At 40.3% G+C, this 18,553-nt stretch overlaps 1 protein-coding gene across 2 annotated transcripts in view; it reads right to left on the bottom strand.

The window, feature by feature from the left end:
- Window positions 1-560: 560 nt before the first annotated feature.
- LOC133568031 (collagen alpha-1(XI) chain-like) overlaps window positions 561-18,553 on the bottom strand; it is an 82,393-nt gene continuing 64,400 nt past the window's right edge. Inside the window, exons 6-11 of one of the 2 annotated variants that reach the window (XM_061919724.1) lie at window positions 18,378-18,467; window positions 15,481-15,564; window positions 12,578-12,892; window positions 11,632-11,697; window positions 3,531-3,572; window positions 561-662 (exon numbers count right to left, since the gene is read on the bottom strand). In XM_061919724.1, the coding sequence (XP_061775708.1) occupies window positions 576-662; window positions 3,531-3,572; window positions 11,632-11,697; window positions 12,578-12,892; window positions 15,481-15,564; window positions 18,378-18,467 (684 nt within the window). In that variant the 3' untranslated portion in view covers window positions 561-575. The remainder of the gene's footprint in view (window positions 663-3,530; window positions 3,573-11,631; window positions 11,698-12,577; window positions 12,893-15,480; window positions 15,565-18,377; window positions 18,468-18,553) is intronic. The other variant, XM_061919725.1, reaches the window with a different exon arrangement.

Here is an 18,553-nt window from a genome sequence, read left to right on the forward strand (position 1 = left end):
CGTCTGCTACTTCCGGTACAGGCAAGGCTTTTTTTATTAGCGACCAAAAGTTCTCTACTAAATCCTTTTAGCAAAAATATGGCAAAATCGCGAAATGATCAAGTATGACACTATCCCTGTTTAAATAAGAACATCACATTTCAGTTGGCCTTTAAGTATTGGGCTTCACCATGTAAAGCGCTTTGAGTCACTAGAGAAAAGCGCTATATAAATACACTTCACTTCATCACGACCTACCGATCTCAGGGCAGAAACTAGGCAACTGAGCGTAACCTAATTGCAAATATAGAACCTTATTTTTTTACATTAGTGGAGAATATTGCAAATTCCGTTTTTTCCAACTGGACAATATAAGTGGTTTTTATGACAAAAAGGCCATGAAACATACAAATATATAAATGTAGTTGCAGAAAACATACATGAGACATAAAGCAACTTTGAAATATGAATACATAGCATGTGTTTACTCCATTTCTTTAGAAGGGGACTGTTTTGGGACCTATGTGTCATTTCTAAGGGGCGTCAAGGTTCTAGGAAATGTGTGTCATGCGTTCCGAAAAAAAAAAAAAAGGGGGTTAGTCACTTTCGTGGTAACTCACCCTTGCACCAGGATCTCCTGTGGGCCCTGGGGAACCTGGCAACCCTGGGGTACCCGGGATACCCTAATAACACAAACAGACAGAACATGAGTTTATTATAGATCCCAAAAACTTTGCTTCCCCTAGACTTGACACTCTTATATCAGGGGTGTCCAAAGCGTGGCCCGCGGGTCATTTTTTAAACGGCACATTTTAAAAATACGACTGAAAAAATTAAAAACAAAAGGTGGTTTAAAAGAGCAAACGGGTGAAATGTAACAAGAAATTGTTGCAATGTAATAACACAAAGCTGCCATGCAGGCTGTTTCTTTTTTGAAAACATAATAATGAATCAAAATCAATGTCGTTTTGAATTATTGACCTATTCAAGGCTCCAATTATGTCACATTAAATATTCCACTTTGAGATATTTTGGGGGGGAAATTATGCATTTTTTTGTGTTTGCCATATAAAAAAATGGAGCTGTTTTTTTGTTTTTTTTAAATAAGGGGCCAAAACGAACAAACAAAAAACATAAACAACAATGCAACTCATAATTAACGGATGGATCTGAAGATGATTTTGAGATTATCATGAAGGCTGCGATGAGGTGGCGACTTGTCCAGGGTGTACACCGCCTTCCGCCCGATTGTAGCTGAGATAGGCGCCAGCGCCCCCCGCAACCCCAAAAGGGAATAAGCGGTAGAAAATGGATGGATGGATGTTGAAAGTAAACAGTAAAAAAATATATATATGATTTATTTTTTAACACTTTAATGAGTATTGGATCCCCAATTATTTTGGTGTGATTTGTTTTGAAGTGTAATTGCTCAAAAAATAATAATGTCATTATGAATTATTGACCTATTCAAGGCTCCAATTATGTCACATTAAATATTCCACTTTGAGATATTTTGGGGGGGAAATTATGCATTTTTTGTGTTTTCCATATCAAAAAATGGACCTGTTTTTATTTTTAATTTTTAAATAAGGGCCGAAAACGAACAAACAAAAAATATAAACAAGAATGCAACTTATAATTAACGGATGGATCTGAAGATGATCTTGAGATTTTTATGTTAAAAGTAAACAGTAAAAAAAAAAAAAAAGATTTATTTTTTAACACTTTAATGAGTAGGACCCTTTTGGGTCCCCAATTATTTTAGTGTGATTATTTTTTTTTTAAGTGTAATTGCTCAAAAAGAAAAATGTCATTATGAATTATCGACCCATTCAAGGCTTTAATTACGTCACTTTAAATATTCCACTTTGAGATATTTTGGGGGGGAAATTATGCATTTTTTGTGTTTGCCATATCAAAAAAATTGAGCTTTTTTTTTGTTTTTCAAGGACCGAAAACGAACAAACAAAAAACAAACAACAATGCAACTTATAATTAACGGATGGATCCGAAGATGATCTCGAGATTTTTATGTTAAAAGTAAACAGTAAAAAAAAATTAAAAAAAATGTTTGAACAATTTAATGAGTAGGACCCTTTTGGATCCCCAATTATTTTAGTGTGATTTTTTTTTTAAGTGTAATTGCTCAAAAAATAATAATGTCATTATGAATTATTGACCTATTCAAGGCTCCAATATGTCACATTAAATATTCCACTTTGAGATATTTTGGGGGGGAAATTATGCATTTTTTTGTGTTTGCCATATAAAAAATGGAGCTGTTTTTTTTGTTTTTTTCAAGGGCCGAAAACGAACAAACAAAAAACATAAACAACAATACAACTCATAATTAACGGATGGATCTGAAGATGATCTCGAGATTTTTATGTTAAAAGTAAACAGTAAAAAAAAAAAGAACAATTTTATTTTTGAACACTTTAATGAGTAGGACCCTTTTGGATCCCCAATTATTTTGGTGTGATTTTTTTTTTTTTAAGTGTAATTGCTCAAAAAATAATATTGTCATTATGAATTATTGACCTATTCAAGGCTCCAATTACGTCACTTTAAATATTCCACTTTGAGATATTTTGGGGGGGGAAATTATGCATTTTTTTGTGTTTTCCATATAAAAATGGAGCTGTTTTTTTAAATTTTATTTCAAGGGCCGAAAACGAACAAACAAAAAACATAAACAACAATGCAATTTATAATTAACGGATGGATCTGAAGATAATCTCGAGATTATTATGTTAAAAGTAAACAGTAAAAAAAAAAAATATATATAATTTATTTTTTAACACTTTAATGAGTGGGACCCTTTTGGATCCCCAATTATTTTGGTGTGATTTGTTTTTAAGTGTCATTGCTCCAAAAAAAATAATGAATTAAAATCAATGGTGTTATTTATGACTTATTGACCTTTTTAAGGCTCCAATTATTATATAATCTCAAATATCCCTCTTAAAAATTTTATTGCATATTTTGTGTTTTTTCCACAAAAAACAGGGTTTTCTTTGACAAAAAGAGCATACAACTTAAATCTTTAAACATGTTGTACTTACAGAATGACCTAATGTTGATATAGAGATTGAAAACTTGAAAAATAATACTAAATAATGACACATTTTTAATTTTTTTTTTGACCAACATCCTATGGGGACTGAGTGGAGACCTGAATATTTTTTATACATAGATTGTATTGGTTTTTAAAATAAAAAAAATATCATAATGGCCCCCGCTTGCTTTCATTTTTCAGTGTGCGGCCCTCAGTGGAAAAAGTTTGGACACCCCTGTTCTTCATCCAATGCTCGTCATGCGTCGGCCAACAAAGACAGAAGCTTCAAAAAGAACCCCCGTGACCCCCTTTTTTGGTCTCCCCTCTCTCTCCCACACACCCACACACACACACACTCACACACACACACACTATACAGCACCACTGACTTGCTTTCCATAAAGGCATTTTTCTCCCCCCCGCCCCCCACTTTTTTAGCTTTTCTCCATGTGTGAAAGGCAGACAGGAGCACGGATGAGAACGTGATACTCACCGCCTGGCCGGGGGCTCCTTGGGGTCCTTCTATAAGCATCCCCTGAAAAAAAAAATGGGAGATACAGTAGCGTTACAAATCAACTTAGAATCCAGAAGGGAGAAAATGACAGACGGCTGCTGCTTTGTGGCTTTGAGGCCGAGGACTTTTACTTTACTGGCTGCAAACAGTATTTCATCTTTTGGTGCAAGCTGTTCTTTAATAATAATGTGCGTGTGGCCAAAGATTCGGATCGGTGGATCTGTAGCTGCTATTTCAGTTAATAGTAAAGCTGCAAGCAGCGTTGGTCGGGTCCGCCTTTGGCTGCTGCCCCCGAGACCCACGGCCGGATAAGCGTTAGAAGACGCTTTGGAGCCACTATTTTGAGAATCTAATGCATTGTGAAAGTAATGAAGTTGTTGTATTGAAGTGAAAATATCAAACTTCCTGTTGATTTTTGCTAAAGTATGTTAATTATTAAAATGTAGGTCTAAGTGAGACCTACATAGTGTTTTTTGTTTCATGTCTCTCTGACATTCCTACCGGAAGTTACAAGCCGTTTTGTCTGTGTTTTCTTCCTAGGAGCAGTTTGTCCGTGTTGTATTCCTAGGAGGGCGGTAGAGCGCAATTTTGAGTTTTGAGGTTAGGTTTTTTCAGCAGATCGCATTTTTTGCCAGACCTGATGTGTGTGTCAAGTTTGGTGAGTTTTGAAGCATTTTAAGGGGGTCAAATAACAGCTCAAAGAGGCAAAAATGACATTTTTTAGGACAATTTGCGCGGGTGTTCTTTGAAGGCACGTAAAATCAAAACCAGAGCAGTAATCAAAACTTAGATCTATACTTTTAATCAGAAGGGTCCAAACTCTCTCCTGTGTGAGTTTGAAGCCGAAACGACAAACACACTCAGAGGAGTTTTTGTTTGAAAAAAGGTGACAGGTTTCCACAAAACTTTTATTTTGAAGGGGTAATTGCTAACTTCCTGTTGATTTTTTCTGCAGGCTGTTAATTATTAAAATGTAGTTCTAAGTGAGACCTACATAGAGGTTTTTGTTTCATGTCTTTGCGGCATTCCTACTGGAAGTTACAAGCAATTTTGTTTGTGTTTTCTTCCTAGGAGCAGTTTTTTCTGTGTTTTATTAAAAAATTGCGCTAGAGCGCATTTTTTGATTTTGGGGTTTGTTTTTTTCATTAGGTCGCAATTTTTGCCAGTCCTGATGTGTGTGCCAAGTTTGGTGAGTTTTTAAAAGCATTATAAAGGGGTCAAATTACAGATGAAAGAGGCAAAAATGACATTTTTTAGGACAATTTGCGCGGGTGTTCTTTGAAGGCACGTAAAATCAAAACCGGAGCAGTAATCAAAACTCTGATCTATACTTTTAATCAGAAGAGTCCAAACTCTCTCCTGTGCGAGTTTGAAGCCGAAACGACAAACGCACTGGGAGGGGTTTTCGTTTGAAAAAAGGTGACGGGTTTTCACAAAACATTTATTTTGAAGGGGTAATTGCCAACTTCCTGTTGATTTTTTCTGCAGAATGTCAATTATTAAAATGTAGGTCTAAGTGAGACCTACATAGAAGTTTTTGTTTCATGTCTTTGCGGCATTCCTACCGGAAGTTAAAAGCAATTTTGTTTGTGTTTTCTTCCTAGGAGCAGTTTTTTCTGTGTTTTATTAAAAAATTGCGCTAGAGCGCATTTTTTGATTTTGGGGTTTGTTTTTTTCATTAGGTCGCAATTTTTGCCAGTCCTTGTGTGCGCCAAGTTTGGTGAGTTTTGAAGCATTTTAAAGGGGTCAAATTACAACGCAAAGAGGCAATAATCGTGTTTTATGCGAAAATTTTATTTTGAAGGGGTTTTTGCCAACTTCTTGTAGATTTTTGCTGAAAGAAGTGAGTGTATGAAAATTGGGTCTAAGTCAGACCTACATAGCAGTTTTTGTTTCATGTCGCTATGACATTCCTAACAGAAGTTACATGCAGTTTTGTCTGTAATTTTTTCCTAGGGGGCGCTAGAGCGCAGTTTTCATTTTGGGGGATTGGTTGCTTAATATGTTGGGAAAGTTTGCTATACCGACGTGTGTGTCAAATTTGGTGAGTTTTGAAGCATGTTAAGGGGGTCAAATTACAGCGCGTAGGTGCGGAATAATAATAAAACACAGCAGTTTCAATTACAGTTGCATGGTTTAAAACTGAATAGAAAGACAGCAAAGCTGAAGTCAAATATAATTGAATGGACTTTACTGTCATTATATTTGGATATAACAATATTAAAGACCCCAACTTAAAGGGGAACATTATCAGCAGACCTATGTAAGCGTCAATATATACCTTGATGTTGCAGAAAAAAGACCATGTATTTTTTTAACCGATTTCCGAACTCTAAATGGGTGAATTTTGGCGAATTGACCGCCTTTCTGTTTATCGCTCTTGTAGAGATGACGTCAGAATGTGACGTCACCGAAGTAACACACCCGCCATTTTCATTTTCACATTACAAACACCGGGTCTCAGCTCTGTTATTTTCCGTTTTTTCGACTATTTTTTGGAACCTTGGAGACATCATGCCTCGTCGGAGGTTGTAACAACACTAACAGGGAGGGATTCAAGTTGCACCACTGGCAAGAAATCTGCCGCCAGACCCCATTGAATGTACCAGACATTTTTGGCTGAGAGAGCCATACAAGCCGAATATTTTTAAAAGTATTTCCGTGAGAGCCATATCATTTATTTTTTTTAACACTGAATACAACTACATGCGTGCATTTTTAAGAAAGAACAACATTTTTAGAGTATAATAAGTCTCTTATTCTTTTTAATAACATTGTTATTCTGAGGCTAACCAAAAAGACATAAAATAATTCTTACCATTAATACGACTTCTTGAACAGGTGCGGTAGAAACCGGATGGATGGATGAAAATGCATGAGAATGTTTTATATTTTGAACGTTCTTTTTAAAACTGTGATTACCAGCGGAATTATTCATTACTTATCGTGTTAAGCAATGTCAGCTAAGATTTATCTGCGAGCCAGATGCAGTCCTCAAAAGAGCCGCATCTGGCTCTAGAGTCATAGGTTCCCTACCCCTGTGCCAAAGTGTCTCCACATTTTACCGGCGATGCTAAGACAGACATGGCACAGAGATGTATGGATAACCTGCAGATGCATTTGCAACGATTAAGTCAACGAAATCACAAAGGTGAGTTTTGTTGATGTTGTTGACTTATGTGCTAATCAGACATATTTGGTCGCAGCATGAGTGCCAGCTAATCGATGCTAACATGCTACGCTAATCGATCTAGTTTCAAATGTATGTACATTTGAAACTACATCATTTAATGCGAAACAAACACTTACCAATCGACGGATTTAAGTTGCTCCAGTGTCACAAGATGTGAAAGTCCCGATCGTTTGGTCCGCACATTTTACCGGCGATGCTAATAAGGCAGCCATGCTATGGGCCACTTCATTAGGTACACCCACGCTATGGCCGAATAGCGTCAATAGCTTCAGTTTCTTCTTCAATTTCGTTTTCGCTATCTGCCTCCATACTCAGACCGTCTGTTTCAATACATGCGTAATCTGTTGAATCGCTTAAGCCGCTGAGTCTGAATCCGAGCTAATGTCGCTATATCTTGCTGTGCTAACCGCCATGTTGTTAGCACTGTATGACATCACAGGGAAATGGATAGTGGTTTCGAAGATAGCGAAAATAAGGCACTTTAAAGCTTTATTTAGGGATATTCCGGGACCGGTAAAATTTTGAAAAAAACTTCAAAAAATAAAACAAGCCACTGGGAACTGATTTTTATTGTTTTTAACCCTTTTGAAATTGTGATAATGTTCCCCTTTAAGGTGCGGTAGTGGGAACAAATATGGAAAAAATTAACAATTGAAATAAACAGACTAATATCCAATAAAAATAATAAGCAATCCTGTACGATATAAAAAACACTTTAGCGTATGTTCCACGCATCACATAGAAGATGAAAACTAGAGAAGTCAGATAATGTTTGTTTTTTTGCCGATATCCCGATATTGTCCAACTCTTGATTGCCGATTCCGATATCGACCGATACTGATGTATGCAGTCGTGGAATTAACACATTATTATGCCTGTAACAAGGTTTTCCAAAAATAAATCAACTCAAGTTTCCATCCATCCATTTTTCTACCGCTTATTCCCTTTTGGGGTCGCGGGGGGCGCTGGCGCCTATCTCAGCTACAATCGGGCGGAAGGCGGGGTACACCCTGGACAAGTCGCCACCTCATCGCAGTCAACTCAAGTTATGGAAAAAAAAAAATGCCAACATGGCACCACCGTATTTATTATTAAAGTCACAAAGTGCATTTTTTTTTTTTAAATTTTTTAACGCCACCACAAAAAGGGACTAGCGGTAGAAAATGGATGGATGAAGAATGCCTCAAAACAGCAGCTTGGAATTCGGGACTTGCTCTCCCTGAGAGAGCATGAGGAGGTTGGGGGGTTTCAGGGTGTAGGGGGTAGCAGGAGGTGTATATTGTAGAGTTAGTGCTGCAAGGGTTTCTATTTTTTTTTTTTGTTGCGTTGATGTTGTGTTACGGCGTGGCGAAGTTGGGAGAGTGGCCGTGCCAGCAATGTGGTTCAATCCCCACCTTCTACCATCCTAGTCACATCCGTTGTGTGCTTAGGCAAGACACTTCACCCTTGCTCCTGATGGGACCTGGGTAGCGCCTTGCATGGCAGCGTGTGAATGGGTGAATGTGGAAATACTGTCAAAGCGCTTTGGGCTTCTTAAAAATGGGTAAAAAAAAAAGCGCTATTCAAGTACAACCTTTTACCATTTATGTTACGGTGCGGGTGTTCTCCCGAAATGTGTTTGTCATTCTTGTTTGGTGTGGGTTCACAATGTGGCGCATATTTGTAACGGCGTTAAAGTTGTTTACACGGCCACCCTCAGTGTGACCTGTATGTGCTGTTGACCAAGTATGCATTGCATTCAATTCTGCGTGTGAAAAGCCGTAGATAGTATGAGATCGGGCAGTGGCTTTAAGGTTTATTGCCGCTCTGTACTTCTCCCTACGTCTGTGTATCACTCCGCGTTTTGAAAAGTCATAAATTTTACTTTTTTGAAACCGATACGATAATTTCCGATATTACATTTTTTTATATTAGTATTTATCGGCCGATAATATCGGACCGCCGATGTTATCGGACATCTCTATTGAAAACGATTAAAATATTCTGCAAAATACACCACAAAATGATTTAGTAATTTCTGCTGACAAATCCCAAGTAGAAAGTCAGGTATTTGTATTACGTTGCTTACTAATCAGCAGCCACTTAACGGATTACTAATGATAAGTTTGCAAGTTGGCGTTTTATATGGTTATTCAATGACTAGAAGTTAAAGTTAAAGTACCAATGATTGTCACACACACACTAGGTGTGTTGAAATGTGTCCTCTGCATTTAACCCATCCCCTTGTTCACCCCCGGGAGGTGAGGGGAGCAGTGAGCAGCAGCAATGAATCATTTTTGGTGATCGAAGCCCCAATTCCAACCCCTTAATGCTGAGTGCCAAGCAGGGAAGTAATAGGTCCCATTTTTATAGTCTTTGGTATGACTCGACCGGGGTTTGAAATCACAACTTACTTGTAATAATAATAACAATAGATTGTATTTGTATAAAAACACTTTACATTGAGCAAACAACCTCAAAGTGCTACAGTGTATTAAAAAGTAAATAAAAACATAATAAAAATAAAAACTAGAACTAGCATGCATATATCTAAAAAAAAAAGCTTTTTTAAAAAGAAGGGTTTTTAAGCCTTTTTTTAAAAGCATCCACAGTCTGTGGTGCCCTCAGGTGGTCAGGTGTCCGTTTTGGTGGTGAGGTGTGTCTGATATGTATCACCACGCTGTTTTTGTCTATCTATAAAGATATTTATCAAGCTAGACTTCCGTTTCCGGGTTAAGGGAAAACAAAGCGAACAACAACACGGCGGATAATCTTCAATCTTAAATTCAACTCTGTCTCTGCGTGATTCCTTGCTTCTCGTCTGTTTTAACAGATGTCATCAGTGTTAGAACCTGACATGTTTTTAACACGGTCAGGTTGCATAAAACGAATGTACTACAAAAATTCAAGTCAAAGATCCTCTATATGACTCTAGCTTCTCACAGTTGAAGTGTACCTATGATGAAAATTACAGACCTCTGTCATCATTTTAAGTGGGAGAACTTGCACAATCGCTGGCTGACTAAATACTTTTTTGCCCCACTGTATGAGCACACAACGGGCGGTTGCGGTTCTGATAAAATGTTGGTTCGGGCGGATGGCAGGTGGATGACGACTTTAGTGATGCGGTTGCGGATGATATGATTGCCTATCCGCCCATCTCTAGTAGCTAACCAGTTATTGATCTATTTAAAAAATGATAAAAGGCAGGTTACATTTAGACGTATGCAGGGACACCATATTTATAGAAATGTAATATTATTAGAAATATTTGAAGTAAGGAATTACAAGGTGCTGTTTGCAACATGCATTTTTCAAACAACACAAAGTGTAATTATGAAATGCAATGGAAAGTTGGCGCCCTCTAGGCATCTGTGTAAATATTAGCAAACGGCCCCTTTAAGCAAGCGGAGGTAGCAAATATGTTCGGGATCGCAAACCGAAATACTTCTGTGGATGAATGTGCTAACACATAATTGGGTAATGCTGCATTTGAGAAACCTAGGAAATAGGAAATATCCCACCTGGAGCTGACTGGGTGGTCCGAGCTTGGAAGCATGTAAACAAAAAGTGTCTTGACTAACTTGATTAGCTGATGCTAACAGTAAATCAAGTTTTTTTGCTGGTACTTTATTGGCAGTCAGTTGCAGTTTTCCTTGTTAGACGCCGCACATTTTGAACTTCCCAGTTTTATGGCATGCTCGCTAAGGTTACGTAATTAGCTACTAGCATGACACACCATACCAAATATTTTTGACATTCATTTTTAATTTTTATGGACAGAATTTCTAGGCGCAGTCAGGGCGTTTAGGTGGCTGCAGAATTAGGTCTCTCTCTGCTTTTTGCAGAAGTGAAGTGAATTATATTTATATAGCGCTTTTCTCTAGTGACTCAAAGCGCTTTACATAGTGAAACCCCCAATATCTAAGTTACATTTAAACCAGTGTGGGTGGCACTGGGAGCAGCTGGGTACAACGGCAGTGACTAAGATGGCGGAAGCGGGAATCGAACCTCGCAACCCTCAAGTTGCTGGCACGGCCGCTCTACCAACCGGATGGCTTCATCCGGCCAAGAACTTCAGCTCTCACTGGATCGGTTCGCAGCCGAGCGTGAAGCCACTTGGATGGGATTCGGCACTTCCAGGTCCGAGTTCTTGGTTCTCGCCTGGAAAAGGGTGCAGTGCCATCTCCGGGTTGGGGAGGAGATCTTTCCCCAAGTGGAGGAGTTCAAGTACCTCGGAGTCTTGTTCACGAGTGAGGGAAGAATGGATCGTGGGATCGATGCGGCGTCTTCAGTAATGCAGACGCCCTATGGATCCGTTGTGGTGAAGAAGGCAAAAGCTCTCAATTTACCGGTCGATCCATGGTCCCATGAGCTTTGGTTTATGACCGAAAGGACGAGATCATGGGTACAAGCGGCTGAAATTAGTTTCCTCCGGGTCTCTCCCTTAGAGACAGGGTAAGAAGCTCTGTCATCCGGTAGGAACTCTGAGTAAAGCCGGATAAAGTGGTTCGGGCATCTGGTCAGGATGCCACCCGATCGCCTCCCTAGGGAGGTGTTTCAGGCATGTCGGACCGGTAGGAGACCACGGGGAAGACTATGTCTCCCGGTTGGCCCGGGAACGCCTCGGGATCCCCCGGGAGGAGCTGGTCGAAGTGACCGGGGAGAGGGAAGTCTGGGCTTCCCAGCTTAGGATACTGCGACCAGACCTCGGATAAGCGGAAGATGATGGGGCGAATTCGTTCGATTTAAGTCAATATCGCTAATTTAGTATTGAATCTAAGAATAGTTGGGCTATTTTAGCGTGAAGTAGTATAGCTGTAGTACGCTAGAAAGTGTATACAACAGACAAGTGGATGTGTTGGTTAAGAAACAGTGATAAGAACACAAATAAAAGCAATCACTTACAGGCTCAATCACGGCGGGTTCTCCCTTCTCTCCTTTCTGTCCCAGGTAACTCTGACTTCCTCCCACCTGTGAAAGAGGAGAGCCACACAATGAGTCGTCTTTTAAGGTTCATAGTCTACGGACAACTTCAAGGCGAGACCGACAGGGTGTTGCCCACTTGCTTATTACACTGAAGACAGTCATAAAAGTGCTAAGAAAAGCTGGTTCCGAGTTCAGACTATTACTGTTCTGCCTGCTTCAAAAGACTTTAAGGTAGTCTGCTTGGAAAATAAAATAAACCTTAGGAATACTTTAGGGAGAGGCTATAATTTTGATGTAGGTCAGGCTCCTATTTAATTGGGTAAGCTTCTTGCAACAAGAAAGAAGAAACTAAAAAAAGCCAGAGCCCGACTGAGCACCACTGCTAGGGGTCGTTACCTGACACTATCCATACAATGACTTCACATGAGAAGAATCCCCCGAACCATCAAAAACAAGGGTGTCCAGTGGCTACTCTAAAAACCAGCTTGGTACAGTTCTGGAGGGGCTTGCGGTGTTGGGGGATTGTGGGACTGGAGAGCAGAAATTAAACTGAGGCAGTGAGATCTGGAGCCAGCAGCCAGACAGCTAACTTTGTCACTTCCTGCTTGGAGAGAATCCTGATCTTGAAAGCCCGGGAAAGTAGCCAACGTAGACACTGGAAGATGTCTATCGGATTTTACGCAGATTTGATTTAAAAAACATCGACTAAGTACTGGTGGGCGTCACAAGACAGGTCATCAGAGTCAAGGGGTCAGTCAGATCATTGTTGACTTTGAGGTCCAGATCTGTGCGATCTTAGAGAGATAAGCTGCATTTGCTGCGTTCAGAATGCCTCAAAGTACAATCCGACACCAGCAGAAACAAAAAAACGCCCCTCCGAACAAACTTTCCCCCCTCTCTAACTCGCTCCATTATCCCGACTTACGCCGCTCTCCCTGAAGTCTGTCTCGGCCGGAACGCCGGGACCGAACTCTTCCTCGGCGCCGGTGATGGTCGTCTTGGTTTCGGTGTCGGTGCCGGTGCCGTAGTCGCCGTAGTCGCCGTAGTCGTAAGGCTTCTCCACAAACTCCTTGTTATCGTATTCCTTCAGGTCGTACTCCTTAAAGTCGTAGCCGTTCGTGCCGGCATCCACGTTGTCGTTGGTGTCCACCGCCGCGACGGTTTCCACGGCAACGGTGGGTTCCGCGCCGACCTGTTCCACGCCGGTGACGTAATCGTCGACGTTCTCCTCTTCGTATGTCTAGGATGGATCCGGCAATGTTAGTTAGGGAAAACGTAGATATTGACAATACATTTTTTTGATATAGAACTAAAAATAGCTTGAGCATATTGTTAGAATAATCATGTATATATAATATCACACAACTTTAGTATGCTTAAAGTCTGTTAGCTATTGTGCTTAAAATGTACTTTTTCTATCTGTGCAAGGACAAAAACGTCTTGTCTGAGTGGTGGCCTCAGCCGCAAATGTTATCTGGACTCTCTGAAAATGTGGCCGTTTCAAGATTTCACAAAAAGGAGGCACTTGAAGAAAAAATGGGCTGCATGGTCAAGTCGCCAGGAGAAAGCCATTGCTGCGCAAATGTCACAAAGTATCCCGCTTACATTACGCCAAACCGCACAGAGACAAGCCTCAAAACTTCTGGAACAAAGTCATTTGGAGTGATGAGACCAAAATTGAACATTTTGGCCGGTCGACCAACTTTTGATCGGGGGTCGTTTGGGTACTTTCTTTTGTCATTTTGATTTAAAAAGAGTAAACGCATTTTTTTGGGCAATAAATAGCTTCACACAACCATTCAGTTTTTTGTGTTATCATTCATATTTTCAATTACTAACTTTAAAATTTGATGCCAGCAACAAGTGACAAAGAAGTTGGGAAAGGGGGTAATAAATAATGATAAAGTTGAGGAATGCTCATCAAACACTTATGTTTGATGAGCATCAGCCTCATTGGGCTGATGCATCAGCATCAGCCCAATCAGCCTGCACAGGTGTGCAGGCTGATTGGGATGATCTAAGATGGACTGATGCAAAGTGATGCAACATTGAATGACCGTGACCTTCGATCCCTCAGACGGCACTGTATCAAAAACCGACATCGATCTCTAAACGATATCACCACATGGGCTCAGGAACACTTCAGAAAACCACTGTTACTAAATACGGTTCGTCGCAACATCTGTAAGTGCAAGTTAAAGCCAAAGCCATTTATCAACAACATCCAGAAACGCCGCCAGGTTCTCTGGTCCCGAGATCATAAGCGGCATGGCCAGAAACCAGCATTAAATGACCGTGACCTTCGATCCTTCAGACGGCACTGTATCAAAAACCGACATTATCACTAAAGGATATCACCACATCGGCTCAGGAACACTTCAGAAAACGACCGTCACTAAATACAGTTTGTCGCTACATCTGTAAGTGCAAGTTAAAGCTCTACTATGCAAAAAGAAAGCTATTTATCAACAACTTCCAGAAACGCCACCGGCTTCTCTGGGCCCGAGATCATCTAAGATGGACTGATGCGAAGTGGAAAAGTGTTCTGTGGTCTGACGAATCCACATTTCAAATAGTTTTTGGGAAATATCGGACATCGTGTCATCCGGATCAAAGGGAAAGCGAACCATCCAGACTGTTATCGACGCCAAGTTCAAAAAGCCAGCATCTGTGATGGTATGGGGGTGCATTAGTGCCCAAGGCATGGGTAACTTACACATCTGTGAAGGCACCATTAATGCTGAAAGGTACATACAGGTTTTGGAACAACATATGCTGCCGTCTTTTTCATGGACGCCCCTGCTTATTTCAGCAAGACAATGCCAAGCCCCATTCAGCACATGTTACAACAGCGTGGCTTCGTAAAAAAAATAAAATAAAGAGTACGGGTACTTTCCCGACCCGTCTGCCGTCCAGACCTGTCTCCCATGGAAAATGTGTGTCGTATTATGAAGCGCAAAATACGACTGTTGAACGACTGAAGCTCTACATAAAACAACGGGAAAGAATTCCACTTTCAAAGCTTCAACAATTAGTTTCCTCAGTTCCCAAACGTTTATTGAGTGTTGTTAAGAAGAAAAGGTGATGTAACACAGTGGTGAACATGCCCTTTCCCAACTACTTTGGCACGTTTTGCAGCCATGAAATTCAAAGTTAATTATTATTTGCCAAAAGAAAACAAAGTTTATGGGTTTGAACATCAAATTTGTTGTCTTTGTAGCATATTCAACTGAATATGGGTTGAAAAGGATTTGCAAATCATTGTATTCTGTTTATATTTACATCTAACACAATTTCCCAACCCACATAGAAACAGAGTTTGTATGTAGAATTTCGACCCTCTAAATTCAAAATCATACACCCAACTATCACCACAACTGGACTATTTATGTACTATTATAAAATGGCAGACAAGCAGCCATATTGTCTTGCTTGAACGCCCCAAATGTTCCTCATTAGTCTGCTCTTTATGTTAATGGCAACTAAGCACAACTCGAGGCGGGATCTGCCAATTTTTTTTTTGAGGGGATTGCATTCCGTCTCCCGGCTTCGATAAATGACGACGTTTTGCCGCTCATCCTAAGCCCTCTTTATGACATTGTTTCGTTTCTCGTGGGAAAGAAAACAGTAGCATAAGCAGATTCACGGTCGTGAAGGAAAGCTCGGTTTCGACCACCAAAAACCGTCATTAACGTGCATTTTGGAAAAAAAAAAAAACGCTGATGACGGCGGAATACAAAGGTCGGGTTTAAATCACGTCTGTGTTAAAATAATAACAATCTAATGCAGATGGAAATGACGTCATTTTTGGATTGACCGTTTGAATACCTGGCCATTTGTGGGCGCTTCGGGCTGACTTCCGTCCACGATGGTGTAGTCGTAATCCGTGAAGTAGTCGCCGCCCACCACTGTCTGCAATCAGAACAGCAAATGCAAATTCATAATTTTCCTAAAACAATCAAAACAAATGCATAAGGTTAGAATTGTCAGTTTGTTGTTGACGAACCCCAGGATGCAGAGATGGAGGCAGGCATGGAGTGAGAAAACATGATTTGATAAAAACACTAAGACAAAAACAAACAAAGGGTTCAAACAAAGAAAGCGCACGTGGGCGGATAACAAAAAAAAAATGCCTAGCGTGGAAGCTAACAGGTTTAGCTCGGTTGGTAGAGTGGCCGTGCCAGCAACTTGAGGGTTACAGGTTCGATTCCCGCCTCTGCCAACCTAGTCACTGCCGTTGTGTCCTTGGGCAAGACACTTTACCCACCTGCTCCCAGTGCCACCCACACTGGTTTGAATGTAACTTAGATATCGGGTTTCACTATGTAAAGCACTTTGAGTCACTAGAGAAAAAGCGCTATATAAATATAATTCACTTCACTTCACATCTAGCAGGAAAAAGAAGTCACGCTTGTAAAATGAAGGAACAAACTGGAAGCGGGGGAACAAAAAACAGTAAGCTACAAACGTCAAACAAATATAGCTTAGCGCTACGCTGCAAAGACACGACAAGGTACGACATGACAAGAGCGATATTATATGACAAGAGCGACACGAAGTGACATCGATAAATCAATAAGCCAGCACTGACTGGAAGACAAAGCAGGTACAAATAGGAGTCGGGCTGATTGACAGCAGGTGTGGCCAGGTGCCAATCAGCCGCAACTGAGGGGAAACAAAGCACTCAGGAAGCTGAACCCAAAATAAAGGTGCTGACAGGAACTAAGGACAGGAAATACTAAACACACAGAGGAAAAACTAAAACACAAACAAACTGTCAGTGGCAAGCCTGACAAGAATAGACATGTAACTAAATTTGGGTTAATTTTCGGGTGTATTTTTATTTCCGACCTTCTTCTTAACAAGATCGGAGAACTTTTTTCTTATCTGAATGTCCTGAAGTCGCGTTTTCATACCTGTGTCATATTGACAATACAAAGAGTTAACAGTTAACTGCTTAAGACGAACACAACAGCGTCTCTGCTGGTTGCAGCCAGTAGTGCGCTCTCTCTCGTCTCGATTACTGGAACGTATCGTTTTCGGGTCTCCCCATGTCTAGCAATAAAAGATTACAGTTGGTACAAAATGCGGCTGCTAGACTTTTGACAAGAACAAAAAAGTTTGATCGTATTACAAATAAATTGTATATACCTTTTTATACATATATACCTATATATACACACCTATACAGGCTTCCTGTGCACTTAAGATGTGACTTTAAAGTTTTACTACTTACGTATAAAATACTACATGGTCTAGCTCCATCCTATCTTGCCGATTGTATTGTACCATATGTCCCGGCAAGAAATCTGCGTTCTAAGAACTCTGGCTTATTAGTGATTCCCACTAGTGATTCCTATTATGTTAGATTCACCGTGGACCGGACTCTCACTGTTATGTTGGATCCACTATGGACTGGACTCTCACTTTTAAGTTATATCCACTATGGACTGGACTCTCACACTTTTATGCTAGACCCACTATGGACTGGACTCTCACACTATTATGTTAGACCCACTATGGACTGGACTCCCATTATTATGTTGAATCCACAATGGACTGGACTCTCACACTATTATATTAGATCCACTATGGACTGGACTCTCACATTATTATGTTAGATCCACTATGGACTGGACTCTCACACTATTATGTTAGATCCACTATGGACTGGACTCCCACACTATTATGTTAGATCCACTATGGACTGGACTCACACTATTATGTTAAATCCACTATGGACTGGACTCTCACACTATTATATTAGATCCACTATGGACTGGACTCTCACATTATTATGTTAGATCCACTATGGACTGGACTCTCACACTATTAAGTTATATCCACTATGGACTGGACTCTCACACTTTTATGCTAGACCCACTATGGACTGGACTCCCACTATTATGTTGAATCCACAATGGACTGGACTCTCACACTATTATGTTAGATCCACTATGGACTGGACTCTCACAGTATTATGTTAAATTCACTATGGACTAGACTCTCACACTATTATGTTAAATCCACTATGGACTGGACTCTCACACTATTATGTTAGATCCAATATGGACTGGACTCTCACAGTATTATGTTAGATTTACTATGGACTAGACTCTCAAACTATTATGTTAGATCCACTGTGGACTGGACTCTAAAACTATTATGTTAGATCAACCATGGACCGGACTCTCACTATTATGTTAGATCCACTATGGACTGGACTCTCACACTATTATGTTGGATCCACTATGGACTGGACTCTCACGCTATTATGTTAAATCCACTATGGACTGGACTCTCACACTATTATGCTAGACCCACTATGGACTGGACTCTCACAATACTATGCTAGATCCACTCGACGTCCCAGGGTGTGGGTCCCCACATCTCCAAGGTTTCTCATCGCCATCCCATTGGGTTGAGTTTTTCCTTGCCCTGATGTGCAATCTGAGCCGAGGATGTCGTTGTGGCTTGTGCAGCCCTTTGAGACACTCGTCATTTAGGACTAGATAAGTAAACATTGATTGATTTGACACAATCTTTACTGCAGTGTTGTTGCATAAACTCTTAAAATTCTTTATATAAGTCTCCCTAATACATTCCCGAGATAAAAATAAATAAATAAAAGAGATGAAAAAAAGAGAGCGAGAGACACAAAAGCCTGGAGAAGAAGTCGTTATTCATGACATCCGCCATGAAAACTGTATTAGTCAAAGCAGTACCTCGGTTTTGGCTCCTTCGGTTGGGGGTGGTTCTGTGGTTAACTGTCCTTCACTGTAGTCATACAACTCCCCATAGTCATAGTTAGTGTACTGTCGGGGGGGGGGGGGGAAACATAAGAAGGGGGGAAATCAATAAGTGTCGACATGTAAACAGTATTTACATGGCATGAGAGACC

Source organism: Nerophis ophidion, linkage group LG14 (genome assembly GCF_033978795.1).
Source record: "Nerophis ophidion isolate RoL-2023_Sa linkage group LG14, RoL_Noph_v1.0, whole genome shotgun sequence".
In the NCBI taxonomy this organism is placed as follows: Eukaryota; Metazoa; Chordata; class Actinopteri; order Syngnathiformes; family Syngnathidae; genus Nerophis; species Nerophis ophidion.